This window comes from Alternaria rosae (genome assembly GCF_020736505.1).
Source record: "Alternaria rosae strain MPI-PUGE-AT-0040 chromosome Unknown BKA58scaffold_1, whole genome shotgun sequence".
NCBI classification, from domain to species: Eukaryota; Fungi; Ascomycota; class Dothideomycetes; order Pleosporales; family Pleosporaceae; genus Alternaria; species Alternaria rosae.
In genome coordinates, this window is record NW_025763570.1 from 4,478,132 (window position 1) to 4,506,105 (window position 27,974).

Genomic DNA, 27,974 nt, shown 5'->3' on the forward strand with positions numbered 1-27,974 from the left:
ATCATGACTCAGAGTCTACCTGATGAAACACAGCACGCGTTTGTAATGGTGTTCGATGACTATTACGAGTGGCACTAAAGGCTCGGTTGGTAGCCAACCAGGAAAACCACCGAAAACAAAGGGCCGCGGAGAGCCGCAGAATCGGCCCAACACGCCCCTCCAGCGGGTCCGGTATAACTGCTATGATTGGTCTGGCCGGAATCATACCTCGAGTATCTCAGCCTCCATCACCAGATCTTGCAACCGTCTGTCGCCTTGAAATGTGTATAACGGTTCGAAAAGCGAGGAAATTTTGCTATCAAATACTCCGACTACCTCCCCAATGCTCCTTAAGCTTTTTCGGGACCTTTCAACACCCTCTGCAACTGGCAAACGACATTGCTACATCAGATGTTCTTAATTCCGGCCTCGTATCCCTGCTTGCTGAGAGACCTCACTAGTTCGTCACTACCGTTCAGATTGGTCGCGGGGGGTTAGAAACGCACTGATAACGATTTCTCCAGTGCACGCCCTACCACGCCCTACAACGGAGTGGATCCCACGGTACTGTGCAACGTTTTATGGCTCAACGTTACGGTTTTGACGCAGCGAAATCGTCTCTTCTTCCTGATCGCGCCCGCAGATTCGATAATCATACAACGAAAATATTTTGCAACAAGAGACATTGGAAACAATTATTGCATTGGAAAGTGGTTACTAACTACGCTCTAGCATTCGCCCATTATCGAATTTTGGCATCATTACAACTATGCCCGCTAACGAAAACACCTCAAAGGAATCTAAGTGGTATGCCATCTATACGTGCGCATTCGTATGCCGACTCTTGACTCAAGCCCTTAACCTTCACATCCTGCTCCCTATCGCTCCACCATTCTGCAACTCTAGACAAGCGCAGCAGCAATACCCATAGCTCCAGCAACAGCCATACCAGCACCGGGCAGCATAGCCATGGCAGCTCCAGTGTAAGTCTCCATAGGCGAGCCCGTAGTAGTAGCGTCAACGCCCGAGGTAGGTGTAGCAACAGCAGCAACAGTCTTGAGAAGTTCAGGTGTGGTCGTGTAGGTCATAAGATCGCCTCCGAAAGCGAGGGAGGCGCTAGAGAAGGGAAGTTCAGAGACGGAAGTTGCGCCTTCGAAAGCGACACGGTCGGATGCCGGAGCAGATGGCTCTAGGGATGCGCGGTCAAAAGGCGAGAGAGGGCTGAGGACACTAGGGATGAGGTTAGTATGTGTGATAGTCGACGGGTGGGAGAAGAAGAGACTAACCCATCGATAACATGCGCAACACCGTTGAAAAGAATAGTGTTAGCATAAACAATCTTCGCGCCATTAACCCACGCACTCCCATCCTCCAGCACCGTAAACACCAAATCCGCGCCCTGGAGACTCTTAACTGTAACATTACCCAGCGCAGTCGAGAATATGACATTGCTAGGAATGATGTGGTACTTAAGCACCTCCTGCAGCGTTGCCTGGTCCGCAGATTCAAGAACCGAGCCAATGGATTCGAATGCCTCGTTGGTAGGCACGAAGATGGTGAAGTCGGAGATGTTGAGGCCGGTGGCTTCGGGGCCGGAGAGGCCGAAGTCGATGGCGAGTTGGGCGGCTTCGAGAGCGGCGTTCATGGCGAAGTAGCCGGAGCGGTAGGTGAAGAGTTGGAAGGGCGCGCCGAAAGAGAGGACCGTGTCAACTTTGTGGATGGTTATGCCTTCGCCGAGCATGATGTCCTGGGAGTTTGTGTTAGTGTCGTTGGTGAGGAATTGGGTGCGTAATGATGGATACATATGATGAATACTTACAGCTTCAGTAACAGTGGAGATGGTTTGTTCTCCAGAGATAACACAGACATCTTCTCCATTCTTGACGAGCTCATTGTAGGCTCCTCCGGTAAAGTTGGAGAAAGGCTGGATAGCGTTCACATACGAGCTGTCAAGGAGTGTCTGCGCAAAGGTTGGGATATCGGTGATGACACTGGCTGGGTAGACGCCCTTGAAGACGTGATTGGCGAGTAGAGCACCGATGGCAATGGTGTCGTTCTTGTTCTCGATGGCTTGGCCTTCGGGGACATCGCGTGGTACCGCTGCGAAGGCGTCGTTTGTAGGAGCGAAGATGGTGATGTTGGAGGCGGCGGATAGCGTGTCTGCTAGCCCATCTACAAGACCGACTAGTTCGAGGAGAGTGCTGAGGTCGGGTTGCGAGGCCAGCAGAGCGCCAATGTCGCCTTGGGCTATACTGGTGCCTGCCAGAATGGCATAAGAGAGGACTTGAGATGGACGCATGGTGAGCGTTGAGAGGGTGTTACTTCGTAGGCTCTAAAAGTTGGATAAGAAGTGAGATGCTGGAGAATATAGTGCTTCGTAGGCTCTGAAACTCGAATAGGAGATGAGGTGCAAGAGGATATATTGCTTGAAGGCCCTGAAGTTGAAGATGTGATGCTGTGATGTCGTCCTCAAGCCCAAAGACGAGGCTCTCTTATACTTCTTCCATTCTCATGGTCCAGGCTACATTCCACTCACCGGTTACCCTTTCCTGCGTGCTTACTTCCATGACATCTTCGACTTTCCCAGCCAAGACATGACAATTCGTATCCGACAGTGCACGATCAATGCAGCCTGTGGCAAATATAGCACCGCCCTCTTCTACCGACACTGATACCACATGTTACTAGGCATTTTGAGGTTGTCGACCCTTGATCGCCTGTATCCAAAAGTGCACGATCAAGGCAGCATGCGACAAATATAGCATCATCATCCACAGTAGGCGTTGTGATGGCTTTACTAGACACCTGGGCACTCTTGAACGTTGAAAGCCAAGCATCTGGTTGATATGACAGCCCTATGCTTCCTTCCCAGTGTACGATGTGGCGAATCAGCAGGGGTCAGTGCGGGAAGGTGCATTGCCGGTATCCACTCTCGTGCTGCAACAACCATCACGGAACACACGATGGGCTCGCGTATGCGGGGTGAACGGCAAAATCTCGCCAGATGTCATTGCTAGGTACTTGCTTTAAGTACCAAAAATAACGTTGTGGCGTCCTGGATTTCGGATGCTTGTGCAAGGCAAGAGTCACGATGGGAGGAGAGCATTGTATGGAAGGAAGATAATGAACAGGCTTGCAGACTACACTAAGACGATAAGGAGCAGATGAGAAGACGTAGCGTTGGTGTAGCTTCCGCGGTGTTCAGCTTTCCCCTTGAATGGGGTGTGAGGGGGGAAAAGATGTAAGCGAGAGGCTACTAGGTGTCGCGATGTCTAGGTAGCTCACTGCCCGCCTGAGCGCGCTAGACTATAAAGAGTAGCATCCTTTAGTGATGGTCTTTTCGATACGCTCTGTATACAGTATGCAGTTATCAGAGCAGTCTTGACATATTCAGGAGATGATTGCTGAACAAGAGCGGCACCGGATCATCACAGCACCTGGTGAGGCAGCGGACATCATCAGCGTAAGGCGTTTTCCCATGCAAGAACGGAGAATCCTCCATACCTTGATTAGCGTACGCGGACGGGTTGGCGAGACCCAGCCAGATTGCCTACTACGAGATTGCGTATCTACTAGAAGCGGATGCGAGCACATACGCGTGACAAATACATCATCAGACAGTGAAATACCAAATTGCAACCATACGGAGATGCCTACGCCTGTTGAGAACGTCATTTCATCCACCACCAGGCGAAAAAACACCGATGGCTGACGGCTAGGACACGGCTAATATCACGCTTATGCAGCAACCATGTAAACACCAGGCTGAATTGATCGACCCCAACACCCCAACGGCCAGAATTCGCCGTCCGATATGACTTCAGACGACATTGCTAAAATACAAAAACCCCCCGCGATGCGAATTAACTACCAAGGTTTGCCTCATACCGCTGCAAGATAGCAGTGTAATCATTATACCACTGCTCCAACCAACTCGTCGCATCAAACATACGCGTGGTGAAGCAACTCATTGTAGGATCCAGGACCTTCATATACATGACCAGATTTCGTAGCTTGAGTCCGAATTCCTCAATGCGAAAGCAATTATTCGGTAGGTATTGGCCGTATGTATTGGCTGGGTCGGTCGAGGCTACCATGACAGTGACGAGGACGAAAAGCGAGTATATGACTGTGGGCGCAAAGCAGAATGATGGAAGGTTGACCAACAGTGCTGGATCCATTTCTGCGGCCGTATCGAGGACGGCATGGCAGTTCTGGACGAGGGCTTCGAGCGACGTTTTGAGCGGAGCGATGATGATGGTTGGCTTGGGGAAGTCTTTGACGGGTATGCGGCCTGGGATGAAGGGCGCTGCGAAGGATGCTTTGTTCGTGGGTGTGTGCAGCACAAGCTCGTATAGGTGCACCATAGCTGCATGCCACCACACCTTGAGCGTCTGAGACGCTGCAAGGCTGGGTGGAATCTGTGCGACCCACGCTTCGAGCTTGTTCTTTATCGTCTCGATTACGGCATACGTGTTGTAGTCGTTGCCGTCTATAAACGTAGAGATCTGGCAAAGATATAGTTGATCGGAAATCTCCATGTCCAGTTGGGTAATGCGGACCAACTGACAGAGCAGCTGATCAGACGCATCTCCTTGGCTCTCCAGGTACAAGAGACACTCCTCGTGGTAAGCGTTCCAGGGGTATGGATTCGGCCTGCGTGTGCTGATTGACGAGCTCGAGAGAGCCATGTAACAGGCTAGCCAGGTACGTCGTGCTTCCAGCGATCCCGCGTCCTGATGCCGGCAAAAGTAAGCTGGGGGAGTGGGCTGAAGCGAATTTCCCGCGATGCCCACATCGATGGCCATATCGGCGGCTAGCTGCAGGATTTGATAACAACTTCCCATTAGACCCCTTCGTGGAATCTTGTTCCAGTACGTGGCTATAAGTAATGCCTGCACAAGTTCAAGTGATCTTTGTCCCTTGCCGAGAACCTCCTCGCCGAGAACATGCATAGATTCGCGAATTATCTCATCGTGCGTCTCTAGATCTACGCCCTGCGCCTCTTGCGTAGTTGTGTATGCTATGATGGAGAGAAGTAGGATGGGGGATTTTGCGCGGAGATATTCCAGATCCCCTGGAAGCCGTACGACGGGCCACGCCGATCCCGCTTGGTGCGCATAGAGGTGGATGAGATGTTGTTGCTGGATAGGCGGGATGCGCGCATCAAGGAATGACAAGATGGCTTCGTAGTGGTTGTCTGTTAGGCTACCGGGCGATCGGCCTAGCGTGTTGGTGGAGAGACTGCCAGGGGAGCGGCTTGGTGTCGGACTGTTGTTGCTCTGTTTTTGAAGCAGATTGTTGAGTTCTTGAATATGCGCCTCTAGTTCCTGAATGCGGTTGCGCTGAAGACGCGGCGCTGCAGGTACGCATTCCAGGTTGTTCCGGGTGCATCTTTCGCAGCTTGCCGCATCAGGATTTGTGCTAATGTCGCACTTGATCTTCAGTCGATGGCACTCTTCACAAGCGCGAAGACGCTTTCTCATGGTTTTGTCTTCTTGCTTGGTCATGACTGAGATACTTGGCTGTGTTCTATCGTGAGATCTTTTCTATGACAAGCTGACTTTACGCCCCGGGAAGCGCGCTTGGTACATGACTGCAGGTGGCTGTGCCGTATACCAGTACCAATACAGCGTGGCGTTACCGTTTTCGTCCGGATGGTCCAATATATTCGTTGAGTCCGGTTTTCCGAAAGCTGGAGCTGGATGAGAGCATTTGAAGCTGTTTCCCAAGAGTTGTAACCTTTCGTTGCCATCTTTCGGCATGGTCTTGCCGGTCAGCTGAAATTGCAGAAGGCGGACAAGTTACCCAATTGGGTTTTGCCAATCCTGCCATGGAGATAGACGGATTTACTGCATCATCATGGCATTATCGAAGTTTGCCTGGTGGTATGATCAAACCACCGGTTCCATGCCAAAATGTACAGCACTGGATGCTTGGCGTACTTCCTAGATATACACGGGTTTGTCAAGACAGCGAGTACGCGCACGAGGGGTCCACGGGTGGCTAGAAGGCGTGTCGCAAACATAGGTCTAAATCTTGATAAGTAAGCAGTTGTTAAGACGATGTATACTTCTACCTTGATAATGTTTTCAAGAATGCGACACAAATTCTAGCCACCCTTGGTACACGATACTTGTTTGAGCGATAGAATGCGAGTTCCGTACGTACGGTACCTCTCACGCGATCATCGGGAAGCAGTCCAGGGTGTTGGTATCGCTCTCTGAACACATAAAAGCAAGAGCAGACGCTTGTATCGAGACAACATATCGATGTCTAGTATGCTAAAGTAGCAGACCACCTGCATCTACAACCCCACGCAACCTCCCCCACGACCCCAGACGAAGCTTGCTCGAAACAAGCTTGGCGGCCAAGACCCCGCACGCTTACCCGCCCATCAGCCCATCATCACTCTGGCACTGGACAACTTTGCGCCGCGGCTGATGCTGGCGCGCCCGCGCAAGGGGGGCGTTGTCGTGCCATGCCATCTCTCTCTTTGCGCCCAATCTCTCAATCTCAATTCCTTCCTATCCCAATCCCTTCATTTCCGCGATGAAGCCCCCAAAGTCACTCCTCAGCCGCCTCCCAGGCATACGCTGGACACCATCCGACATTCCCTCCACCGACTCGTCATCGTCAAAGCCTAAATCGCGGAATCCGTTCTCGCTCAAAGCTTCTCCGCCAGAGCACGGGACCGTACGCCCACGCGCTTCCACCATCAGTCTAACGTCCGAGCCAGATGTTGACATGGATGCGCGCACGCACGCGCAGAGCCAGAGCGACTTCTTCACGCGGCTTCCTATTGAGCTAAGAAGAATGGTGTATGAGTACGTCATGGGCGCAGAGATAGTGCATCTGACCTTGAGTACCAAAAAGAAGCGGTTTGGCCATTTCCTCTGCGACAGCGAGGGAGACGGCGGGAGAGAGTACATGTGTCGCGTGCTGGTGTTTGGGAAGAAGGGCGCGAGGCTGTACAGTGGCGGGCCGACTGTATTGAGGGCTTGCAGGCGCATGTGTGTATTCTTCCTCCCCTCCCCCCTCGCAATCACAATGGCATTGCGGAGACTGACTGTAGTCTGCAAACTAGGTACTCCGAAGCGATTTCATACCTGTACCGCGCGCACACCTTCTCCCTCCTCCATATCACGCATCTACTCTACCTCCCTGCTTCGATCCCACAACCGCGCCTCAATTCGATTCGCACACTACATCTTCGCTGGGCTATTCGCGCGCTGCCTTACATGAGTCGCGGTCCGTCGAATCGCGTTGTGTACCGCGATGACACGGCGAATTGGGAGAAAGCGTGGCAGATAATAGCGAATATGCAAGGACTGCGGCATCTTCGGGTGACTTTGATGGATCCTAGCCCGCAATGGCTCTGGCAGAGTGAATGGCTGGACCTAGAAGATACGCTGCTGGATAGCGTGAGGATGGTGACGAAGCCACGCGACGCTATAGTAGTGCTGCCGTATCCGAGTTGTAGGACGGACTGGGATATGGGGGAGAGCACTGTGAAGTTGAGGATATTTGGTAACGCAAGTAATGTTGGGGATGATGCGGGTTGAGAGACGATCACTTTGCGTCGTTGCGAACGAGATTATTTGAGCAATGTGTGATATCTTTCATCATTGTTAGGGTCTATATAAGGCTTTTCCGCCTACAACCCCATGCAGTTGGCATAGTAGGTAACGGTGGCCGGCCAATCTGAGAACATGCCCAAAATGTGGACATCCTTGGCAAGCACATCGAGTACGTCGTACATGTCGCCATCGTTGTTGGTGCGGTTGGCAACGTACTGGTAGTAATAACCACCGCCATCAACCTGCAGCCATCCAGAGCGCTCAAAGGACCACGCGATGATGTCCAAGTTGTGTTCCTGGCAAGCGATTGCGTACTCGGAAGGCACAATCTTCTCGTCGTCGTCCAACTTAGTCAGAGCGAACATAGCGGGCGCCATAATCTTCACGCCACGAGCAGCGAGCTCAGGTATGCTAGCGGTAGCATTGGCGTAACCTTCCGGAGTATCAACGCGCTCGTCGAGATACACGGCCTGGATTCCGAATTCAGGCTCATTGTCGATCCAGTAGAATACGTCATCCGGCAGGAAGGACTGCAGCCAAACACGGCTCGGGTCGATCTCGTACTGGCGGAACTTGTCGACTAGATCTTGAGCATACGCTTCCTGTGTGTATCCATCGAAAGGCATCTCAACTTCGGGTGTCTTGAGCTCGGGCGCGTACTTCAGACCCCAGCTGTCGACCAAGGGAATGTATTCGTCGACCGTCATGAGCTTGGGGCAGTCTTGCGCGTATAGGTCCGAGCGGAAGTAGGGTGTGCCGTCCATGTATTCCTCTACCGTAGTGCCGTTGGGGTTGAAGCCATCCATCTTGCCGCAAAGAGTACCGAACTCTTCCAGGGTGATATCCGAGGTGCAGCACTTGACCGACGCAGCAGTGCCATTGGCGGCGGGCGAGAAGGGGGTCGTACACTTTTCGGCGAGGGTAGTGTTGAGGATGTTTGTCGTGGTGTGCAAGTCGCATTGGGCGTGGCGGCAGACAAGCTGCTTGTCTTTTGTGAACGCAACATCGCATTCGATCAGGCCAGCACCCATGCGATGGGCAGCCTTGTAACTCTGGAGAGTGTGCTCAGGGAATTGAAGCGGCGCTCCACGATGCGCAAGGACAAAGTCCGAGGTCTTGAACTCTTGCTCCGAGCAGCTCTCCAGCTTCTCCTTCAACGGACTCTCGTCCATGTTGTCGACGAGATAGTAAGGCCGGACGCCGACTTGGACATTGAACTTGCTGTGCCCATGACCATGACCATAGCCGTCTCCGCCACGGGGCGCAACAACAGGTACAGCGGCAGCGGACGCGAGTCCGATCAGGACTGAGGTAGCAATGAAAGAGCGCATCGTGAGCAGATCTCAACCCCGAAGTATCCGGGAACCTGCAAGAGCGAACGGTTCCTGCAGGACAAGCACCCTGGCGGCCATGTCGCTTCTTATCTGCGCCGGAAAAAGGCCAGAGCTGTACAACACCTCGGATGGATCAAAAACGCCGAAGTACCAGACGCCGCACGGCTCGAGGTGTTCGAGCTGAGCTGCTCAGCTACTGCACGTGGTGGAGCTACCCTAGCTCGAAGCTCTTGGCTGTGCATGATGGCGGACGGAGCACGAGATGGTTGTGGAAAGCTATACGGGACGAGTTAGATCGCCAAGCTGCCAAGTCCACGCCGCCTGTCACGTTGATCAACGATGCGATAAGATACGCGCGCCGGCACAGCGGGCGGAGCAAGACCTGTTCAAGCCGCTGGTGGGTGCTTGGGTGCATGGTTCCTGTGCGTCACTGTCGCGTTGTGTCTTGGCTGCGTTTTGCTTCTTAGAGTCTTGCACTCCGACCAGGCGGTAACTTTGGCCTTTTCTTGATTCGATTGGCCTTTGCGAGGTCGTTGTAACCTCTCGGCTTGAGTTAAGAAAAGCACCATACATCTTATGAGCCTTCGTAACACTTAAGAGCCATGCGCGAGAAGCTGCCATCCTTGTAATTAGGATCGTCCAAGAACTGTTCCTGGACGCGTCAGGACGCGTCAGGGCGCGCTACTTTCCTGGTCGTCCCTCTCTGGTAGCTGGAAGACGCAATTGGTATCGCCAACATCGATCGCAGTCGAGCATCGCCAATTCGGGAGGGTGATGACAAAGTCCCTTGGAGTCGTGATTTTCTTGATGGGCTGCAGAATCTCCTTGCTGTTCTGTTCCCAGAATTCACCATAGCATCCCTGCCATAGGTCGAGACAGAAATACAGTTTGATATGTAATCTCTTGAGACTGGTCATCTTGCTCAGCCCATCCCACAACCTGTACCACTCAACTCGGTGATGAGCAGGCATCAAGTTGACCTGGAAGTATTGGTTGCGGTCAAGGTCCCATTCGATAGTGAGATTGCTGATTTGCACGATACGTTGGGGCTGGAAGAAGTAGCAGAGATAGCCTGCTGTTGGAAAATCTTCCAAGTCGGTGGACATGAAGAACTGGTTGCTTTTGTAGAGGTACTCAATACCTTCAGAATAGCTGCGAGTGTTCGTAAGTCAATCTTGTACAGGAATTGCACCTGAATAACTTACATTTGCCGACACGTCCTTAAAAGAGGGAGTGCCAATTGCAGCTTCTGGCTGGGTGAACAAGGCATGTAGCAAAGGCAGTTTCGAAGTGTACATTTTCGCGTAAGCAACTTCCCATCCAGAACTGACGTATGTATTGTCTGTTCTCCTAGAGCCATCTTGTAGATCATCCGCCGAATCTCCAAAGGTAATTTGCTCAAAAGCGCTGAGCGAGGCTGGGCCAGCGTCTTTTGGTCCTCTTGTAAATCCCCTGAGATGGAAAGGGCGCGTCTGCGAGGCGTGGGCATCGTTGGTAGTACTATTTCGTGCGAGAGATTTCGTCTTCTTCCATGTCGTCCAGGGCTCAGAAACACTAGCAAGCAACAGATGCAAGGCGCGCAAGCTGTCCACATGAGGCATTTGGAGGTCTGCCAGACCACTGTCCGTAGGCAATTGCCTGTCTTTCTTCCAGCATTCTCCAGCTTGCTCCGGAATCGATTTGGCATTGTTGCGTTGAGAAGGAGCCGCGACAGTTGTCAACGATGGCGATGGCGATGGCGACTTCCGTGGCGCATGAGCAGGCGGGTGAATGGCCGCGGAAAGCTCTCTGGCATCTGCAACGCCGCGACTGATGGACAAGGAGCTCTTCTCATTTGTCGATGTTACTCTAGCGGCGTCTCAGTCGTCGTCGAGACTGGAGGAGAGAGGCTACTTGGAGTGATGGTTGTGACCTGTGGCGCAGTCATGGCCCCACTTAGCGGGCAGCCGCGATGACGATGACGTACTGGGACCACATGGAGTACCAGACACTGACTCTCTCTTTGCGCGCCATTCATACACACACATCTCACAGCTTATGGGCTCCATGTTTTTCGCGTATATAGGTTTCTCCAAGTACGCTCAATTACTGACAGGAACGGAAGGCGCTCCAATCCTCCAAGGTTGCTGCGCGAATCACCCCAAATGCGCCTCCGCTTCTATCTCAATCTTCATCGTCTTATACAAAGCCACGACTTGCACTACAGTCATGAGAGGCCCATGATTCTTGCATCTCCCTTTCATGTTGCGAATAATTGGCTCCGCGATTTCATCAATCGGTACGGTAACGTAGAAGCGCGTCTTGTAGACCTGGTCCCAGCCCTCCCCACCAGCTTGACGAATAGCATGTTCGACGTTATCGAAAGCTTGATCAACCTCCTTCGAAAGTTCGTCTGCATACTCCTCGGTCGTGCGATTCCAGCCGCCTGGACTTGGTCAACATTGGATAGCCTATACACTATGGGCAACATACCTTGGCCGGATACCTCGATGCGGTTGTCGATGCGGACCGCTTGGCTGTAGTTTAAATCCCGTTTTGATCGCTCGCCGAAGCCGGGATAGTCGAAGTACTGGAGATGCGACATAGTGGTCTTGTCAGAGATCAGACTGGAAAGTCCGCGAGCTATACGAGGCGAAGTATAATACGGTCTTTCGATCTGATGCGCGGCTACCTTTTATACTCAACCTACGTGGTATGATCACTCTAGAACTCCATTCGCATGACGAAAACAGCCGCCCAGCATCACATTGTGGCGAAGGCTCTGCCAAGCGGACATTTGTAAGCTGTATTTAGGCGTCCTATAGGATTTGCTGTTACAGGCAACCGCAGGCTCAACCCAATGCATGACAAGATCTTGGCCGATGGATTATGACGGCGTTGGACAGAACCCTCGGCGTTTAGAAGCTTAGATACATGGATATAAGAGATGACATCCGCAAGCTTACGCAGTCAGCATATTTTCATGAGACGGCCATTGGCTCTCGTGCCATGAAATGACGGTACCAACATCCCTACGTCCATTCCCAACGGGACTTTCGGAAGACTGTCTTTGTATTCTGCAATACTGGGTCTCTATAGGGGCAATTCTGATATCAGGAGGTGCTAGGAATGGTTGACATTTACGTTCAACAACGTAGCACGTATTCTCCAACACGCTTCATTGGTAACCTGGACACATAATTGACACGGTGTATTCTGCAACTATCACCTTGATGGTACAATTTTGGCCAACATAAGAGTATCACACACCAGACCATGATGAATACATTTCCCAGCGGAAACCATTGCTTACCATCATTCTTCGTAATCATCATAGTAGCCTGGGCCTCGGGGCAGAGATGGAGACCGCATATTCCGACCGCCTCCGCCGTATCGCGATCCTCCATACCAAGAGCCTCCGCGGGGCGAGCCTGGATTCAAAGGATATGACATGTACAGGCCCATGGATCGCATGTCTGAGGACGAATGGTAAGGAATAGATGGCCTTTGAAGACTGCCGCTGCGTGAGCCCCAGAACGAGCGAGAGCGAGCGTCCTAAGGGCGTCTTGTACCCCAATCCGCGCCGTGGCCGAGACCGAGGACGTTGAGTGGGTCATCGTTGTAGAAGGGATTGTTGCTCATCTTTTCTGGTATTATCGCTATAGATGTGGTTTATTATACACAAGAAGATATCTTATGCGAAGCTTATTAGCAAGAGCGCAAGAAGCTTTATAGGGAGATATGGTGGATGTATGTGCTGCTGGCAAGTCTAGTTCTGGTGTTGTATACAGGCATATTCACGGTGTCCTTCGTTCACTGAACGCTTGACATGTTGCTGATCATATCGCTGTATACCAACGCGTGACAAATACATAAATACATTATCCTCCAAGTATAAACCGGAACAGTCGTCTAAGAGTCTACGTTGCAACACCTACACTCCACGTGTCTGTTGCGTAGACGTCGTCTTCTCGGTCACGATCTACGCTGTTTCTTCTTGCCTAACCATCAGTCCATGTCGTAGTCAAGTTTCTTCTACTATAGACTCACCCACTACTTCTTCGCATTTCCGCCACTAGGAGTGAAGGACGGAGCCGTGGCGTTCAAGCCCTTTGCAGGTGTGGCAGGAGAAGCCTTGTCGTTGTTGACGGCTGATGGGTTCATTGCCTTTCCCCAAGCAGTCCCGTTCTTGGAGTAAGCGGTCGGCGCACCCCAGTTCTGGCCGTGACCGATACCTGTGACGTTCCGCCAGTTTTCAGGGTTGTTGTTTCCAGACATCGCGGTTGTCGTATGGGCGTTGGTTTGCTTTTATCATTGGTTAAGTAGACTATCCGGTATAGAGCTGTTTATATGGATTGCGATCGTGGGTATATGTACCTGTATTCGCGATAGTTATTGTTGGAGAATATCTTCCAGTGGTGACTACGAACAACGACGAGAAAATGGACATTGCGAGTAGCTCAAGGAAAAGGTCGGATGTGTATTGATCTCGCACGCATTACAGTAGTGAAGGGTAACACTAGACATATATCGTACATTCACTATACGAACGATGTTGAGACATGTGTGATGGGAACAGTTTGCAGCTTGATCACATTAGTCCTGTATGTATCACATGCGCCAGCGAACCTCTGATTCAAATAAGCTCAGTCTGGACAACGACATATCTCGATTTTGCTGAAGATCGGCTCGCCGTAACAAGGCGCGTTTGTCTTCGACGACTTATCTTCCCTTGTTTCACGCCTCAACCGTATAGCGAACGTTTCTCGCTTCTTTATTCTTTGCAGCACACCCTTCACACTCCCGTATGACGTTCTCAAGCCCCGCAACATACTTAGGCTGGTTCCTTTTCTCGAAAGCCTTCTTGAGCTGATGCAGGCAATCGAGAGTCTCCACCGGAACGTGATCTTCCCCCTTGTTTGCATCAGTTATGCATATCTGAAATTTTGGGGATTGATTCCTTCATAATGAAGGATGCTTCTTCTGATCTGACTCGCCCAGTGTGTCGCGCAAGCTGCCAGAGGCGCAATAAGAGCAAGAGAAAAGAAGCCCGCTCTGGTGAAGAAGTACGCAGATTTCGTTGGCAAAGTCAGCAAAGGGCATCTGATAATGGCCGGGCCTATGAGCAGAATCGTTGCCGCTGTTGGCGCTAATAGGACAGATACAGTGGCAGAATTTGCGACCTGAGGTTCTTCATAATTGGAAATAGCAGAATGTAGGCCTTAGAGTTAGTGGGAACCTATCTGGTATACAGATTTCGATGTAGTCGTCAACACTCACCTGCACCCTGAGGCATGAAAAAGACGAACCATTGTCGAGGTTCATCTAAATACAGTCATAGACCTTAAATGAGAGTTTCGGTGGTTTCAGACAAGATCTCAACCAGTGTCTAAGATGAGCTGAAGCGAGGGAGCTGGAAGATCATTTTGACGCGTGGAGTTGAGGAGCGATTGGAGATGCGGCGTGGTTGCACAAGTTAACATCCGCATGAGGCTAGATCCCGCGGACATGGCCGCTTACTCATCATCGAATCTTCGCATTCGCTCAACACCAACGAGCTCGTCGCCAACAGGAAGAGAGCCATCCACAGCCATGCCACCACGGCTAAGAGCGGTCCGAGCCGCCTCATCTCTCCTATTCATATGCTCCAGAGCACCCGCAGCGATATCGGTCGCCCCCCTCCTTGTGCCCGCCCAGCAAAGATGCGCATCCATTCTTTCCTCGCTCTCCGACAACGCAGGCGCCTACAATAAGAAGATCCGACGAGGTCGCGGTCCCGCCTCGGGAAAGGGAAAGACTGGTGGACGGGGTCAGAAGGGTCAGCATGCACACGGCAAAGTCCCCGCGGGCTTCGAGGGAGGTCAGACACCGCAATGGATCACCAACCCCGAGCGAGGGCGGGGGAAGTACAACCCGTTCAAGGTGGAGATGTCACCCATAAATCTGGACCGGATACAGAGTTGGATTGACCAGGGGAGGCTGGACCCGAAAAAGCCCATCACCATGAAGGAATTGGCCAAGTCGAGGTGTTTGCACGGTGTCAAGAGGCATGGCGTTAAGCTGCTCGCGAGGGTAAGAAGCCAATCAATGGTGGCTACACGAATGCTAATTGCGGTCGCAGAATCCAGAGCAATTGACCACACCCATCCACATCGTTGTCTCACGCGCCTCTGCTGACGCTATCGCTCGCATCGAAGCCCTCGGCGGCAGTGTAACCACACGATTCTACTCCCCCACATCCATCAAGCGCGTCCTCCGCGGCGACTCACACCCTACCATCTCTATCCAAGCCTCGCCAGACCTCGTCTCTCTCACTGCTCGCTCCGCAGCCGCGAAGATCCCGTCTCCCATCATCACCGCCCTCCAGACGGCCGCCGAAGAGAAGAAGAAGGAGGCTATGGTTGCTGTAATGAAGCAGATCGGGTCGAAATACAAGTACAGGCTGCCTGATGCCACAGCAAGAAAGGACATCGAGTACTACCGCGATCCAGCGCATAGAGGATACTTGAACTACACGATGAAGGATGGCGAGAGCCCGTCTTTGTTCTTCAAGCCGCCTGGTGAGGCAAAGGACAGGAAGAAGCAGAGCGCAAGGAAAGACGCGGCTAAGGCCAGTGCGGACAACAGGCTGTTCTAGAGAGGAACATTGGAGCATGTATCATACTATGTGTATAACGATCGGTTGGTCCGCCAATATACCACTGCAATACGTGGGCCCACAGTGCTCAGCCATGAATTGACTCACATCCGTCATGAACACAACATCAAGGATGACCTGGACGCCTCCTCCGCTGACCAACATCCAGTTTCCCCGCCACAACAAACTAATTGAGGGGCTGAGCCATCGTGACAGCGAAATCGTCATCCGGCGGGCAACCTAAGGCCGTGGCTGTGCAACTCGGCATCAGCTATTGCGCAGCAACACCGAATGCAGAGCTAAATGGTCAAACGTCAACACGAACAACAAAGACGTCAGTATCTATGCGCATGGCCAAGCCAAATCGTGGCGGTGTGTTAGTGAAGCAAACGTAACGATCGGTGCCAATGCGATGCCCGTTTCAAATATCTACTACTATCGCAGTGATATGAAACATGTCGCACTGTTTCCATGGCACGACCGAGCGTCGACTTATTTTGCGACGTGGCTCGAGCATGCTAATTGTGCTGAGACATGGGGGGTTCTTGTCAGGTGATGGTCGTGGGAGGTGGAGATGTTGTTAGTGCATGAGGTGACGTGAGTATCTTTGGGAAGTCACTGATGCATGAGAATATCCGGAAACTGATGTGCAAAGTTTGGACATATATTACTATTCGTCTGACTAGAGTGGTGCAGCTGTGTTCACGGAAAGATGAATGGGTGAAGCTGACTAGTATCTAGCACAGTGTACCTGAACTTGTACCACGTCCGTATTCTGCTACCTTCCTTCTTGGGCTGTATCCTTCTCTGATATAAGTGTGTTCACTCATTTCGTCACCTGTTTTTTCCAAGACGTAGTCCCGGGCGAATGGGAGGCATGCTCTGAAGACGATCTTACTGCATTAGCACACCAACATCAAATCTAGCAGACACGCTTTCAAGATGCACTCTGGCATTACGACAACGACCGGTGGATCGAAGAGCTTCCCTCCAGGCGACGGTCGTTTTTACACAGCGGAGCCCAATCTCGAACTCATCGGCGACGACAATGCCTGATTTGTTGGAAGCCGGGAATCCCGACCAGGTTACATGCTTGCCGTGGCATCTCCATTTTCGCACCAGGAAGGTTGTCGTCCAATGAGGCCACAATTAATAGATGGATGCTGGCAGGGATATAAGCTGTGTGGAGTCTGAACCTGTCAGGCAGTGCAGTCGGGGAAGGTGATCCCTTTGAAAGCATGCCACAACACTAGTAGCTGCAGTAAGAGACGAACAATGGAAGGTGATGATGCACATGAAAAGCCTTCGTGTCGGTGGTCAATCCCCGCGACGTGTCCGTAATCAGCATAGAATCCAGTTGGTCGGCACTCCGCTTGTGCGAGCCGGTGAGACTGTCTGCATGTCTTACGGATCCTTTGGGTCAACGGCTGCGTGCGGCATTCTTGCCTGCCCCAATCCCTTTGTCCCTGCACGAGGCTGAGTAGTCACTTTGGGATGCGCAGCGAGAACTCGACAGGTCGATCCGGAGGGCGCGCACTACTGTGATTGCACATAGTGGCGCAAGCCAAGGTGTCCTGATCCGCTCGGTGACATGCACGTGGTGCAGAGGATGTCTCGCGTTGAGGTGAGGAAGCGATGCGTCGCTTTTCCAAAGACAGCTGAACCCTATGTGTTGAGCGATGTACTGCAGCACCTAGACGGGCAAGCGCGGCCTGGGATCCGTTCCGGCAGGTGCAACGTCCTGTACGCAGAGTTCGTTTGCATTGTCTGAGAGGGTTAGCTGCAATCGGCCCCTCGAACGACAATCCAGAGTTGCTTCTGAGCACGGAAGGAGGTGTGGAGTGTGTTAGTCGGTTGCCTTTGTTGGTTGTTGCATGATGGTGGCACGATGACTCGCCGCGTGCGTCGAAAGCACCGCCAGACGTCCAAGCTGGAACATCGTTGTTCGAATCGAGCGCTAGGCAGCCGACGAATTGCAAGTCGTTTGCCTTTGAAGGAGTTTCGCCCGGCAATAAAGTAAAGAAGAGCCTGAGCTTGGCGAGCTAGCTTGCCGTATTGTATTTGGAAAAGATAGCGAGGGTGTACCGACCTCGGAAGCATTGTCTTTGGCGCAAATAGATGGAGCCTCCTGCATGATACTTTGGTAGCATGGGGTGTAATAATAAGGTGCAACTTGGTCACACAAAGTTGGTTGGCTGACTGGCGCGTGAGTGGCTTCGCTAATGTGTTAATGAAGCTTGTGGCGTAACGCATACGGGACTTGCTGTCCTTCATGACAGTGTCAGCCGCGGGATAGACGATGATACGGGTCAGCTGTGCATCGGGCAAACTAGTATGGCCTCGTGGATCGGTACCAACGCCCTTGTACATATTCACATTCAATCTCCGGTGGGAAGTAGCAAGTATCGGTACCCCTTGGATAGAGCCTATCTTCCCGCATCACGTCCTGGCCGGTCAGCATGCAGTAACACTGTCAGACGAGCGGTCTTGCAGCCCGAGTGCAAAGTGGTTGCGTCACAATATACCTTGGTAAATGTCGAAAGGATCACGTCTAAGCATAGCAAGGGATCCATCATCCGGGTACGGAGGCCTTGAGGTTGGGTCGCTGGTTGATTACGGCGTGCTCGCTCTAGAGCGTGGGGTTGCGCGGTGCTCATTCGTTGGGAACCGTCTGACCTACTTCTTTCAGCACAAGAGAGCGGGGAACTGGATATGGATCTGAGGACGCCGCAAGCCGTGTCGAAAGGCTAAACTCGACCCACTGGACTCGTGTGGCAAAGGTGTACAAGATCCTGAGTCGGCATAAGACTTGTTGCAGTGTGTGCGTCTATCGCGTTCTGCTTTTGCAGCTGGGCCGCTAAGGCCAGTCGCAGACCGGAATTAATGAGCCGTAGCCAAGCTGCATCCATCGCACTTCGTGATCGCGACCGTTCGGGCACAGGGTCGTAAGAGCATGGTAAAGAAAAAGTCTGCCATATCGCGCGCCAGCCAAGGATTTGCGTGCTCAAGCTGGCGCCAACCATATACACTGGTCTCGGCTGAGTGGTTTTCGCAGATGTCTTGCGGCCAGGTTGCTGCGCATGATGAAATGCACTAGAGGCACATCCATGGAGCTGCACTGCTCGGCAGGGTCAGTTGTTGAAAGGCAAACGCTGGAGTCAATCGACGATAGATGATGCATGGTGTAATGTACGCGTGGTGGAAGCGCGGTACGTCTCAGCGCGCCATGGCCAAGCTAATAGATGTGCCGTGAATGGTATAGGCTGGGCAGGACGGTAACGAGTCGTTGGGGCTCGTATAATCGTGTAATGGTGAGGAAAGCGGTGCCGAGTATCGTCCGTCCTCTCCGTACTACGCCCCCCAGCCTTCCGTGGAAGGAGCTATTGCCCTTTCTGCGCCAAAATAGTCACCATTCATCTCCACACGACGGTCAGGACGCTCGGTCAGACGGGATCGCTGTCGAACGTGGATTCTGGACATACTGGCACTGCAGGCGATGATGCACAGCGGTGAAGTTAGTTTGGATAGAGCCATGACGATTGCAGCGCCGTGGAGGACCTTGGGCGGTCGTATCACGCGCATCAGCGAATCGCCAGCCGAGTCGTCCAGGCATCCCGAGCCTCCCGTTGGCATGGAGCAACGAAGGGGCGTGTTTGAGATGTCGCCCCTCACACCGACATCGTACCGATGCTATAGGAGTAGTTCAACGGGCGGTGGAGGGCTAACCAGCATGTGGAATGCATCCATGCTGGGTGGTTGCAAGCAATCGCCATCCATGTGTTAATAGAGGTGATTACGTGGGCAGCTTTTTTTGCAGAGTGACGACGGACCGTGCACGGCCCACACCCCTGCTCATGTACTGTACGTATGACGGCGCTCGCCCTGCTAAGCTCCACCGTTCCAACAACAACCTCATTGCATTGCGAAGCAGGATCACCGGCGGCACAGACTCTGCTCAGTGCTATCGATAGATTACGGGCTGCGTATCCCTTGCTGCTCTGGCCATGTGTAATTCCGTCACGGTTTCACGGTTAGCGCTGCTGGCCAAGCAAGCGACTCGATAAGCAATCATGCTTCACGACGCCGGTGCTAGTTGGACGGGTCAGCAAAGGCAACCTTGGAACTGGACGCGGACTGCAAGATTTGCAAGACTTGCAACACAGGCGTCCGGGACAGGTGGATGCACCCAGCAAGCCGCAGGCCCCCGCAACAGCTATGGCCGGCCTGATGGACGCGCAAGGTGATGGAATGCAGCAACTGAGGCGCGCGCAATACCCGAATTCGTGTTTCGTCAGGGGCGTTGCAAAGGCGGTTCTGCAGTGCAGATTGCCTCAACTTGGAGTGCACGCAACACGTCGCCGGCCGGTCTCAATAACAACCCTCTGTCTAGCGTCGGGGTGCATCATACTTGCCATTCGCCGAGAGCATCGGAACCGAGGGCTGCAGCGGTCGGGCTCCACATGATTGGAAGTCATTCAGCAAAATCATCTGCAAAAAAAAAGAGGATTGCTGATCAGCAGCGCTCGCGCAAACTTCAGCATGGGAAGCTTCGCGTTCGACAGGGTTCGGGCTCGGATATAGAGCATGCTTAGGGAAAGGTAAGACGGCGATTTGGCTAGCTAGGGCGGGCTGGCTGGGCGACTGGTTCGTGTCGCTTGCAGTCTGGCAGCACAGCGGCGCCGTCCAGTCTGCCACATTCAGTCTCGCCATTTGCTATGCGTGCGCTTGCAGCAGCGTCGCAGTGTGCTTTTTAGATGCCCAAGGGCGGCAAGCGGGCAGCAGGTGGTCAAACACGGCATGGGCGGGACGCTGCACGCGTATAGTGCCCTTCCAGACCGCCCAGGCTGGGGGTGGTCACTGGTGATTACCTGTCGTCTCGTGGATCGTGATGGAGGTCTGCCGCTTACGGAAATTCCTGCTGCTACTGGCAGAGTTTGGATGTGGCATCTGCGGCCATCATTCGTGGTGGGTGCTCCGCCTTGGCCGGTGCAGCTGGCCGCGATGCGCAAGGGATCTCACAATCTCTGATCAGTCGTCGTGTCTGAGACGGCAGCGCTCCGTGGAGGCAGCAGGCCTACCATGTAGGCTGCAGCGAGTTGATGAGGCCCACCAGCGCTATCGTTTCTTCGTTTGTGGCCGGATGGTGTCCCACTGTCGCAGTGCGCACTGGGCAAGGTCGTGTGTGGTGGGGGGAATCATGGCTGAAGCCCCTCTGGACGCGCACCATGCATCGCCTGAGGGGTCACGGCCCAATCAGCGCGCGCGGGAGTGCTGAGGCTGTATCGCGCGGCGCAGCTGGTGCTGGGGTGGTTTGGCGCAGGGATTGATTATTCACGACGCTCGTGCTGGACTTGTTGTAGTAGCAGCAATTAGCCCGCGCGGCTTGGCTGCTAGTCGCGTCGGTCGCTCCTGCCCTCGCGGCGAACCCCCGGTCGCGGTTGCTTTGTGCTGGCGGCCGTGCGCCCCTAGCTCCTTCCAGGCGCGGTTGATGTCAGAGCGCGGCTTCTCCTTCTGGGTCCTGGATCAGCCTCTTGGGGCGTTCCTCCTACCCTGCTCGCTCCTGCCTGGAACCTTCCGAGCCTTCACGACTCCGTGTGTGTGAATTACCTATGTTTTATTCAAATCCAACGGCCCCAAGCCATGTCTGCCATGCCAGCGTGCGGGCCCCCGACAATCCGCCTCCCTACAGTCACAATCGCTCACCACCATTACCCACACCCAACACCAAGCCGCTCCCGGTATAGCACCACACGGCCAGGACGCTCACCGGGCCTGACGTCTCTTTATTGTGTCCCTCTGCACTCTCCTTTGCCAAACCCTCTCCTCCTACAAGTCTAGTTGCAAGCGTCGTTGCCGTGTCCCGGATATAGCCTGGCTTTGATTGGCCTAGCTCCTGCTCCCCGTCCATAGGTCAACCTCTCCGTCGTCGACATCTTCCTTCCAAACCAAGGTTGAGTGAAGAGGATAGCGTGCAAACAATAGTTGCTGGACATGACCGCCTGCTCACATTGACCTCGCCGCCTTTCACCACCTCACCTCGCCGTCTCCATCCTCTCTTGCCGTCCACATGCTCGAGCTACAGCTCCCTCGCCCAATGCCTCACGCCCTGCCGCGGGAGCCTCCCTTCAACCTGTATGCCACGGCACCTCGCAGCTCCTCCAAGCTCGACGCCACGATGCACCTTCCCTACCCAAGTCTCTCACACAGCTATGAGCAAGCCCCCAGAGCTCCCCTCACACCTCCAGAACTTCCCGGCTCAGCAGTGAGGGTGGTCTCACTACCGCCGAACCAGGGTGCAGGGCATCAGTACGGCTACCAACTGCCAGCAATCGGCAACTCCAGATCAGCAGCAGCCCCAAGAAGTCCCAGTCCGCCAAGGCAACAACCACAGGCACAAGAGATGGCTCAGACACCAAGGAAGAAGTACACCATATCACCAAACCTCAAGATTCCACCGACGATCAGCACACCACAAGAGGGTCTTCCCCAATTAGCAGCGGAGGTAATTCCAGGCCCCATCATCTCACTGGCAACCACTAACCAGCCATCCAGGTGACATGTCTCTTCTGGTTCGAGAGCTCGGCAACGCTCAAACAAGTACTTGATACCGCCTCACCACGCCAGCCCATGCAGCCGCTCGTTCCCGATGCACATCCTACAACTGGTTTCAGGAAGTGGGTAGCAACGATCTTGACGACCACACAGGTTGCCCAAAATGTTATTCTCTTGGCACTGCTTTTCATCTACAGGCTCAAGCAGACCAACCCCACAGTCAAAGGAAAACCTGGCAGCGAATACCGTCTACTGACTGTAGCTCTCATGCTCGGCAACAAGTTCCTCGATGACAATACGTACACGAACAAGACATGGGCCGAGGTCTCGGGTATTTCGGTACAGGAGGTGCACATCATGGAGGTCGAATTCCTCAGCAACATGCGATACAGTCTTTTCACATCAAAGGAGAAGTGGAACGAATGGCACGGTATTCTGGGCAAATTCGGAACCTTCTTCGATCGAGCATCCAAGATTCCGGCCTCCGGCGCGGTAAGCCCAGTCGGTCCTCAGAACATGCTAGGCCTCCCGCAGAACTTTGTTCCTTCACCACCAACCCAGCAGCAAACGTCACCACCGACTACGATGATGTACTCCCCGAGCCACATGGCATTCTCCAATACCCCGCTTTTGCAACCACAGGCCACGTCGGCCACCGTATCCCCGATCGGCGCCCTTCCGGAACTCGGACCCATTCAACGCAAACGCAGCGCTGATTACGGTATCGAGCCCCCAGTGAAGCGACAGGCCCATGGGTTTGCACCTGGCCCCTACAGCAATGCACCACCGATTCCGACCCTGCAGACGCCCGTTAATAGGTCATTCGAGCCACCACCATCCGTGAATCGACTACCTCCTCTGCCAAGTCTTTCGATACCTCCGCCTCAGCAGATGCCCCCGACCCAGATGAAGAACTGGTCAGACCTCCCGCTACCAGTCCCAGGTGGCCGCTCCATGGCCATGGTGTATCCTCCGCCCGTCCAATGGCAGCAACCAACTAGCACACCAACATCGTCGGCTCCACCACCCTTCGCCCATAACTACATTCCCTCTACCGATCAGTCTCGTCAAATTAGTCCTTACCCACAGTCCGCAGGTTCCTCTCCCGTAGGCGCCTTTCCGGCAACGGGCTCGAGACAATTGTCACCATCCCATTTCCTTAATCAGCGCCAGTCTCCTTATCGACCGGTTCGTAGCGTGCAGACACTACTCGTACCTCCACCTCAGACATCCATTCACAACCCTGCGAGGAACATCAGATACGACCAAATGCAGTATCAGCCTCTGGGTCAACCCATGACTGATCGTCGTTCTGGCCTCCTACCATACATGGACCGGAGCGCATGGCCTGAGACCAACCAGTTCAACCAACTTCCTGTTCCCCAACAGCCTGTATTCAGGTGAACGGCCACTCATTACCTTCGTGTAACAACTTTACGAACTTCCTGGGCTTACATTGATTGCCCATCATTCAGTCCAAAGGACATGATATTTGCTGCGTTCGAGCGTGCATTGCATTGGGTGGTACTTTCCGTGAGCATTTCATTGATCAATAGATTTGATCAGCACTTTCTTTACATTACCACTGCATCAACAGGCGTTCTTGTATATATAGTCTTTTGCCTGGTCGACACTTTACGTGTCCGTATTACAGGGCTTGATATGATGGCGTTCCGAGCGGCCGAATTGCTTGGGTCTTAGTCTCGAAGGATTATTGCGTTTGAAGCAACAATGCATCAGAATAGCAAACTCTCAAAGGGTGTATAATCAAAAACAAAGTACTACTATCTCACTCTTCCATCATGTATACGGCCCAATGCAAGTCGGCGACATGACTTAGCCCATCGCCTTCCCTTCTGGCTCACAGGGTGGGTGCTGACAACTGTGGGGGGCTCACTCATTATTTCTGCAAGGCTTTAGATTCATGCGGAAACGTTGAGTCCGACTCGGGTACGCTTCAGAGTGGGCATATGTTCAAGCTTTAGATTCATAGTCTGAGTGGACCTTCAGAGGCTACCTAGGTGGTACACAATCGGGCCTGCGTCACCATACTCAAATTCGATGCATGTACCCAGGTACACATCCTCTCATGGATGTCCAAGTCTGCTTGGTATCGGGTTTTGACAAGAAGCACGGGTCCAGAGTATGAACCGATGAAGTCGTTCAAACCCGGGAGCTATTCCAGTTGACGCGCTTTTTGTGGATGGTGGCTTTTGGTGAGAGTAGGGAACATGTACGTAGCTAGGATTTTAGATAGAGAAAACACGACGTCTAGTTATGCAAAAATTCACCAAAACGCAAGTAACGGACATGGGGGATTTTGACTGACATGTGTTATATGAGAATAGGTCACACAGTATTTTCAATCGTTGACAGACCATTCTGCAAATAAATTGTTGCCTGGGAAGTGATTTTGTGGAAACTTGGTGATGAACCATACAGTCCACGGGTACGAAGCACGTCGTACAGCCTTACGCGCGCCAAGCCGCTTGCAAGAGCCGCGGCAGCGCGTTCACGGTTCACTCTAGGTTTGCACATTTCCTCTATACTCCATCCCACCTCTGCAAATCGTCACTATGCCGCCACCGAAATCCAAGAAACTTACCGCACAACCAGTGCGAACGCGCCAATTCGCCGGCAAACCGGCAGCTGCACCTGAACCCGAAGAACGCTCGAGCTCGGAATCAGAATCGGAGGAGGAACAGCCAAAGCCAAAACCCTTTGCGAAACCAAAGCCCGCGCCCATCGCATCGTCGTTTCCCAAGTCGGCGCTCAAAGCAAAACTTGCATCGCGACAGAAATCTGAGGCGGAGCGCAAGGCGCTAGAAGACGACTTCGAAACAGAAAGCGAGGAGGAGGAGGGCGGCGAAGATGACAGTGGTAGTGAAAGTGGGAGCGGCAGTGAAGAAGAGTCATCCGAGGAGGAATCAAGTAGCGAAGAAGAGGCACCAAAGAAACTACTGCGTCCAGTGTTTCTGAAGAAGAACGAGCGGAACAAAGTCGCACCTGTCAAATCAGCAGAGGAGATAGCGGCAGAAGAGGAGGCACGGCGGCAGGAACAAAACAGGGCGCTCGTACAAGAGCAGGTAGAGCAGCGCATAGCAGAAAAGGCAGCGGGCAAGAAAGACTGGGACGACGACGTAGAAGACGCCGACATCAACGCCATCGACGACACTGACGGGGTCGACCCTGACGCCGAGTATGCCGCCTGGAAGCTGCGCGAGCTCAAGCGCATTAAGCGCGAACGTCTTGCGATAGAAGAGGCTGAAGCGGAGCGCGCAGAGATCGAGCGCCGCCGCAACTTATCCGCAGCCGAACGTGAAGCCGAAGACCGCGCCTTCATCGAGAAACAACAAGAGGAGAAGGGCGACCGTGGTCAGATGCAGTACATGCAGAAATACTTCCACAAGGGCGCCTTCTTCACAGACGAGCTCAAGGAGCTGGGTGTGGATCGAAGGAACCTCATGAACGCGCGCTTCGAAGATGAGACGAATCGCGAGATTCTTCCCGAGTACATGCAGATCAGAGATATGACAAAACTGGGCAAAAAGGGTCGGACACGCTATAGGGACATGAAGACCGAAGATACCGGCAAATGGGGTGACTTCGGTGATGACCGGCCGCGGAGAGACAAGGGCGATTTCGGTGTCGATGAGAGATTCAGACCTGATGCTTATAGCGGAAGAGATCGAGACAGAGAGGGCCCTTCTGGCGCAAATGCGAAGCCACTTGGCGAGAGGAAGAGGTTCGGCGACGATCACGACCGGGACAGTAAGCGCCCGAAGATGGAGGAGCGGGCTTAAAGCGTGTGATCATTATCATCTTGGCGTTGACAGCATTAGGCGGCGTACTAGCATCTACGGAACATGAATACCATACCCACCGACTTCAATCGTCGGCTCATTACTCTTCACGAACCCTCTCGTACGTTCCCCGTCCCTGAGCATCTCCGTCCGCCATGGCGCGCGCATCCTCTCTCCCCCTTTCCACATCCAACCGCCACAGCAAGGGTGCTGGTAAAACCACCAGGACCGCCAGGAAGATGAAAGCCGGGCGTATAGTGCGGGTCTGATCAACGATCCACCCAACAAGAGCTGGACCGAACGCACTGCTGCCTTTATCCGTAACAGCATACAGTGCGAAGAAGGCTGCTTCGCTGCCCTCGGGTATTAAAGGAGCGTAGACAGATCGCGCATAAGAGGATATTCCACCCATGACTATCCCATGAACGACCGCAATGGGGTAAATTTCCCATGCTTTCTGTAGCCCGATAAACCCCAAGCTCTTGAACACGGGTATGTATCCGAGTAATCCATAAAGAGGGATGATCTCCATGCCCGCTACACAACACAGTAGTACAGTTTTGGGCTGTAGAGCAAAGCGCCGTTGCACATGTGGCCATGCAAACGCGCCTACGATGCCAGATCCGATAGATGTGATTGACAGTAGCGCGATAGCAATGGTGCCCATGTGTAACTCGGTGCGTGCGAAGAGAACAGCCGTTCCAGAGATGGTCGCCACAGCATCCGACAGCAGGAACCATGATATCAGGAAAAGTAGCGTCTGTCGTAGCTTTATGGCTCTCCGCAGTGTACCGTAGAAGCTGCGCAAGGAGAAGGATGTGTAGAATAGAAACGTTCTTATCCTCGACGATGACTTCCCTCCAGTGAAGCTTTGAGCAGTCTGTGTGGGTAGTGGTGGACCTGGTCTTGGACGTAGCCACAATAGCGTCGGGATGGAGAATATGGCCCACCAGAGACCGACCATCAACAGGATCATACGAATGGAGAAGCTGGGTGACGTTTTCGAAAGAGACGTTTTGTTGAAGAGAACTATGATCAGGATACTCAAGATCTGGACGAAGACGGCGGATATGTAGCCATATCCAACGCCTTTACTAGAGATTTGTGCGCTTCGTTCTAGATCTCGCTTCAATCGATCTGGGTCGAAACGAGCGTGGGTAGAAGATGGTCCATTAGCTGGATTCAGAGACTCTAGCTCGACGTCTGATGCGGAGTCCGAAGATGCGGATTTCCTGGTTGTGCTGTTATCTGGGTGGTTGGCAACGAGCAGTGGTAAGAATGCGTTTAGCAAGACGAATGAACAGCCTAGACTCGAGACTCCGATGATGACTAGAATGGGAGCGAGGTAGTACAGTGATGGTGAGATGAAGATGAAAAGACAGCTGGCTAGTGAGCCCATGTATGATGTAAACATGAGCATCTTCTTCCGGTAAGGACCTTGGTAATATGTTAGTCCTTGTTAAATATCTGAGATATTGAGTATGATGACTTACCATGATCGGCGAAGGAACTGAAACATATCAAGACCACTGCTTGAAGTAATACAGCCGTAGAAAACGTGTACATGGCGAAACTACTCGTCGACATGTCTCTCCCCAGGTACCTCACCATGCATTGCTCAGGGTCTCCTCCGGCTTTCTGGTCTGCACCGTCGCGTACCCGGAGTTTTCCGGATGCGGTATGGTCGACACACGGCTTTGAGTGATCGGAGAAAAAGACGCCATTTTCTCGTGCGAGTTGCTCGAGGATGACTGGGAGAAACGCGCCTTGAATTTGTAAGTAATACACAAAAATTGATACGTGTGTCTGGTGGTTGCGCGGGCTGGGTGAAGGAGAAGGCTATGACGTACCGACTGCGACTACAGCGAAGACTTCGGCTGCGATTGGGTACGCATACCAAGCCTTCAATTCGCGATCGGTAGTAGGGCTCGTGTCTTCGCCTTCGTATTTGATGCGCGGGCTGGATACGAGCGTGTCGTCATCGTCGAGGTCGTCATTAAAAGACATATTTGTTTGTTGTTAGGATTTTCGAGTGTCACATTGGATAGAGGCTGACTGTTTGATCGATTCCGATGGGTGCCGGGTTCTTGCCGAGTGGGTCGCGGGTGGT

At 53.0% G+C, this 27,974-nt stretch overlaps 12 protein-coding genes across 12 annotated transcripts; 5 read left to right on the top strand and 7 right to left on the bottom strand.

The window, feature by feature from the left end:
• Window positions 1–868: 868 nt before the first annotated feature.
• BKA58DRAFT_374285 (uncharacterized protein) lies at window positions 869–1,181 on the bottom strand. The gene has a single exon (XM_046169315.1). The coding sequence runs from the start codon at window positions 1,065–1,067 to the stop codon at window positions 882–884; it is 186 nt and encodes a 61-aa protein (XP_046031895.1). The 5' UTR covers window positions 1,068–1,181; the 3' UTR covers window positions 869–881.
• BKA58DRAFT_374286 (beta-Ig-H3/fasciclin) lies at window positions 869–2,442 on the bottom strand. The gene has a single exon (XM_046169316.1). The coding sequence runs from the start codon at window positions 2,276–2,278 to the stop codon at window positions 1,169–1,171; it is 1,110 nt and encodes a 369-aa protein (XP_046031896.1). The 5' UTR covers window positions 2,279–2,442; the 3' UTR covers window positions 869–1,168.
• A 1,400-nt stretch (window positions 2,443–3,842) lies between these two features.
• BKA58DRAFT_408057 (uncharacterized protein) lies at window positions 3,843–5,465 on the bottom strand (the record flags this gene model as incomplete). The annotated part of the gene is made up of 1 exon (XM_046172060.1): window positions 3,843–5,465. The coding sequence occupies one exon, from the start codon at window positions 5,463–5,465 to the stop codon at window positions 3,843–3,845; it is 1,623 nt and encodes a 540-aa protein (XP_046031897.1).
• Window positions 5,466–6,531: 1,066 nt separating this feature from the next.
• Window positions 6,532–7,544, top strand: BKA58DRAFT_304326 (uncharacterized protein; the record flags this gene model as incomplete). The annotated part of the gene is made up of 2 exons (XM_046167013.1): window positions 6,532–6,992; window positions 7,067–7,544. 2 exons carry the CDS (start codon window positions 6,532–6,534, stop codon window positions 7,542–7,544), a joined length of 939 nt encoding a protein of 312 aa, XP_046031898.1.
• Window positions 7,545–7,636: 92 nt separating this feature from the next.
• BKA58DRAFT_303569 (PLC-like phosphodiesterase) lies at window positions 7,637–10,580 on the bottom strand (the record flags this gene model as incomplete). Its single annotated transcript, XM_046166980.1, has 4 exons — window positions 7,637–8,901; window positions 9,247–9,574; window positions 9,613–10,045; window positions 10,099–10,580. The coding sequence occupies 4 exons, from the start codon at window positions 10,578–10,580 to the stop codon at window positions 7,637–7,639; spliced, it is 2,508 nt and encodes an 835-aa protein (XP_046031899.1).
• A 1,847-nt stretch (window positions 10,581–12,427) lies between these two features.
• On the bottom strand, window positions 12,428–13,150 carry BKA58DRAFT_434773 (uncharacterized protein; the record flags this gene model as incomplete). Its single annotated transcript, XM_046173287.1, has 2 exons — window positions 12,428–12,531; window positions 12,949–13,150. 2 exons carry the CDS (start codon window positions 13,148–13,150, stop codon window positions 12,428–12,430), a joined length of 306 nt encoding a protein of 101 aa, XP_046031900.1.
• A 293-nt stretch (window positions 13,151–13,443) lies between these two features.
• On the bottom strand, window positions 13,444–14,335 carry BKA58DRAFT_374297 (uncharacterized protein). The gene is made up of 2 exons (XM_046169318.1): window positions 14,153–14,335; window positions 13,444–14,085 (listed from the first exon to the last, which is right to left on the bottom strand). The coding sequence occupies exons 1-2, from the start codon at window positions 14,195–14,197 to the stop codon at window positions 13,801–13,803; spliced, it is 330 nt and encodes a 109-aa protein (XP_046031901.1). The 5' UTR covers window positions 14,198–14,335; the 3' UTR covers window positions 13,444–13,800.
• Window positions 14,336–14,464: 129 nt separating this feature from the next.
• BKA58DRAFT_306382 (ribosomal protein L18e/L15P) lies at window positions 14,465–15,509 on the top strand (the record flags this gene model as incomplete). The annotated part of the gene is made up of 2 exons (XM_046167111.1): window positions 14,465–14,944; window positions 14,994–15,509. The coding sequence occupies 2 exons, from the start codon at window positions 14,465–14,467 to the stop codon at window positions 15,507–15,509; spliced, it is 996 nt and encodes a 331-aa protein (XP_046031902.1).
• A 4,623-nt stretch (window positions 15,510–20,132) lies between these two features.
• Window positions 20,133–20,849, top strand: BKA58DRAFT_28702 (uncharacterized protein). The gene has a single exon (XM_046166853.1). The coding sequence runs from the start codon at window positions 20,398–20,400 to the stop codon at window positions 20,782–20,784; it is 387 nt and encodes a 128-aa protein (XP_046031903.1). The 5' UTR covers window positions 20,133–20,397; the 3' UTR covers window positions 20,785–20,849.
• Window positions 20,850–21,576: 727 nt separating this feature from the next.
• BKA58DRAFT_306046 (uncharacterized protein) lies at window positions 21,577–23,465 on the top strand (the record flags this gene model as incomplete). Its single annotated transcript, XM_046167090.1, has 2 exons — window positions 21,577–22,011; window positions 22,062–23,465. 2 exons carry the CDS (start codon window positions 21,577–21,579, stop codon window positions 23,463–23,465), a joined length of 1,839 nt encoding a protein of 612 aa, XP_046031904.1.
• Window positions 23,466–24,637: 1,172 nt separating this feature from the next.
• On the top strand, window positions 24,638–25,864 carry BKA58DRAFT_408060 (splicing factor, Prp19-binding domain-containing protein; the record flags this gene model as incomplete). Its single annotated transcript, XM_046172061.1, has 1 exon — window positions 24,638–25,864. One exon carries the CDS (start codon window positions 24,638–24,640, stop codon window positions 25,862–25,864), a length of 1,227 nt encoding a protein of 408 aa, XP_046031905.1.
• Window positions 25,865–25,914: 50 nt separating this feature from the next.
• On the bottom strand, window positions 25,915–27,973 carry BKA58DRAFT_28759 (autophagy-related protein 22-1). Its single transcript, XM_046166858.1, has 3 exons — window positions 27,715–27,973; window positions 27,358–27,630; window positions 25,915–27,301 (listed from the first exon to the last, which is right to left on the bottom strand). The coding sequence occupies exons 1-3, from the start codon at window positions 27,869–27,871 to the stop codon at window positions 25,965–25,967; spliced, it is 1,767 nt and encodes a 588-aa protein (XP_046031906.1). The 5' UTR covers window positions 27,872–27,973; the 3' UTR covers window positions 25,915–25,964.
• Window position 27,974: the final 1 nt, after the last annotated feature.